General features: G+C 46.6%; 1 protein-coding gene across 1 annotated transcript in view; it reads left to right on the plus strand.

Annotated features, from left to right (window-relative positions):
* Positions 1 to 1,612: 1,612 nt before the first annotated feature.
* The window catches only part of im:7136021 (uncharacterized), an 11,274-nt gene continuing 10,250 nt past the window's right edge, over positions 1,613 to 2,636 (plus strand). Inside the window, exon 1 of the mRNA XM_028565567.1 lies at positions 1,613 to 2,636. This exon is cut by the window's right edge and continues 129 nt beyond it. Within this exon, the coding sequence (XP_028421368.1) occupies positions 2,060 to 2,636 (577 nt within the window). The 5' untranslated portion in view covers positions 1,613 to 2,059.

Genomic DNA, 2,636 nt, shown 5'->3' on the forward strand with positions numbered 1-2,636 from the left:
GGAGGACCAGGCAGGCAGCCCATGGCTGTTTACAGCGTGTAGCCTCTTCAGCGGCTGGAGCCGACAACGGTGAGTTATTTTAAACCACGAGAGGGGGGCTGTAAATCAGAAAGAGAGGACTGTGAGTTTGCAGTGTGTTTAGCGATTGTTGCCGTAATTCTAGCTAAGCCAATGAAGTGTGTTCTGTCGGCAAGGTAGTGGTATTTTTAGCGTTTTGTATTGTAATTTTAAGCCGAGGAAGTGTGCCTGACCGGCGTGTGGAGAGGACAGTGAGGTTGTTGTGTTTTTAGCGGTTCATACTGTATGCTAATTTTAAGCCGAAAAAGTGTGTCTGTCAGTTGGTTACAGAGCTCCGCGTGAGCACGGGCTTTTATGACTGTCAATATAGCCAACATCTACCATTAGCTACTCTGCTGTGCTGTGGAGTAATGTCTGGCTATGTGAGACTAGCATCTACCGTTAGCTACTGCGCTGTGCTGTGGAGTAATGTCTGACTATGTGAGACTAGCATCTACCGTTAGCTACTGCGCTGTGCTGTGGAGTAACGTCTGGCTATGTGAGACTAGCATCTAACGTTAGCTACTCTGCTGTGCTGTGGAGTAATGTCTGGCTATGTGAGACTAGCATCTAACGTTAGCTACTCTGCTGTGGAGTAATGTCTGGCTATGTGAGACTAGCATCTACCGTTAGCTACTGCGCTGTGCTGTGGAGTAACGTCTGGCTATGTGAGACTAGCATCTAACGTTAGCTACTCTGCTGTGCTGTGGAGTAATGTCTGGCTATGTGAGACTAGCATCTACCGTTAGCTACTCCGCTGTGCTGTGGAGTAATGTCTGGCTATGTGAGAAAAGCGTCTAGCAACATTGTTGTGAATGCTGCGGTCTCAGCCTGGCAACCAACGTGAACTTGGAGTCTGGGCAGGAGGGGGCGGGGGAAACGACTCTCCAGTATTTTGAATTGGTAGTGCAGTAACTATTTTAACCGCTAGCCGCCAGTATTACATACAATATTACATATTGCACCTTTAAACCCCATTGAGCTGGTTTGGGATGAACTGGACAGAAAAGTGAAAGCAAAGCAACCTACGAGTGCCACACATTTATGGGAACTTCTGCAACAGAGTTGGGAAGAACTTTCTGAAGAATATTTGATTTGCATTGTAGAAAGAATGCCACGAGTGTGTTCAGCTGTTAGATCTGCCAAAGGGGGCTACTTTGATGAGTCAAAAATTTAGAATCCATTTTGGTTTATAAATTGATTCCATGATTTCTTTTTTAACTTAAATTGTTCATTTGTTATATTCTTTCATTTCAGAGTACAATAAGACATTAAACTGCATGAATTTCAATAAAAACCTGGAAAAATTGGGGTGTTCTAAAACTTTTGACCGGTAGTTTATGTAGGCTACATTTCCCATTAAATTAGCTTATTAAATGACATCATTACATTTTAATTAAATGTAATTACATTTGCACAGAGAAGAGCAATACAGAATAAATATACAGTAGGCCTATGGAAATAAGACTAGTTGGATTATATTCAGAAGAAGTATAAAACAGGTTACCTGTGTCCCTTAAAATGCAATTCATTATTCTTTGATTTCTAACTTCAAGTCACGTCGTTTTAGTCCATCTCTCCATTTCTGAACAAGAGTCACTTTAACTCATGGATGTATTAAGAGAAGTGAAGACTGTTTATACCTTCATCTTTTTTTCTTTCTTTTTCTTTTCTTTATTTAAAGCACACTCAAAGACAGGCAGCCAGAACACAAATAAACAAAACACCCTGACGTTTATGACTTAAAAACCGACGTCATCACAGCGCGACGGATTCAAAGCGGGCGCAGTCCAGACAACAACAGCCAGCACTTTCTGCAGTTATCATATCCGTTTAGCGGATACAAAAAACGATTTTCATAGTTTTTTACATTCAAATCACACACAGTGGAAGTTTAGTAGTTTTAGTCTCAATGCATAGCTGTAATCCTACCCGCTCTCCTGAAGTGGCTCAAGCTTTAGCTGTTAGCAGTTAGCGGTTAGCTGTGAACGGGCTGTCACTGATGGAGGAGCTGCCGCATCTTCCCCCTGAAGTTTGGGTCTACGTGTTCAGCTACCTGAGCACGGACGAGAAGCACACGGTCCGCACCGTCTGCAGGCAACTCAAGAGGCTCGTCGACCACCCGTCCCTATGGCGGGACTACACGGTGGTGCTGTCCGACCTCCGCCGCTACACCTACGGCTTCTGGGACACCCTGAACCACCGCAAGCTCACACGGGTAGCGGTGCGACACCTGCGGCGCAAAGAGTGGCGTCGGCTCGTCAAGTTTCTGCCGTCCCTCACGGCTATCGTGTTCGTGGACGGAGGACGAGTCTACAAGGGCAAATACCTGGACAACCTGGCCCGGTTCCCCGACTTGAGGGAACTAGGAGTTCGGAACGCCAACTGGGACGAGCCGGTGATCGGAGGGAGTCTGAGCGGGCAGCTGCACGAGCGGCTCACTCACCTGAGCGCGTGTAACGTCCGGCTGCCCTGCACGGTGGAGTTTATCAACGCCGTGTCCCACCTGGTCAACCTGCGGTACCTGGTGTTCCACCAGCAAGGGGAGGGCTACGGGCTGGACACGGTGAGGCCGGTGC

Source organism: Perca flavescens, chromosome 20, assembly GCF_004354835.1.
Source record: "Perca flavescens isolate YP-PL-M2 chromosome 20, PFLA_1.0, whole genome shotgun sequence".
NCBI lineage: Eukaryota > Metazoa > Chordata > Actinopteri > Perciformes > Percidae > Perca > Perca flavescens.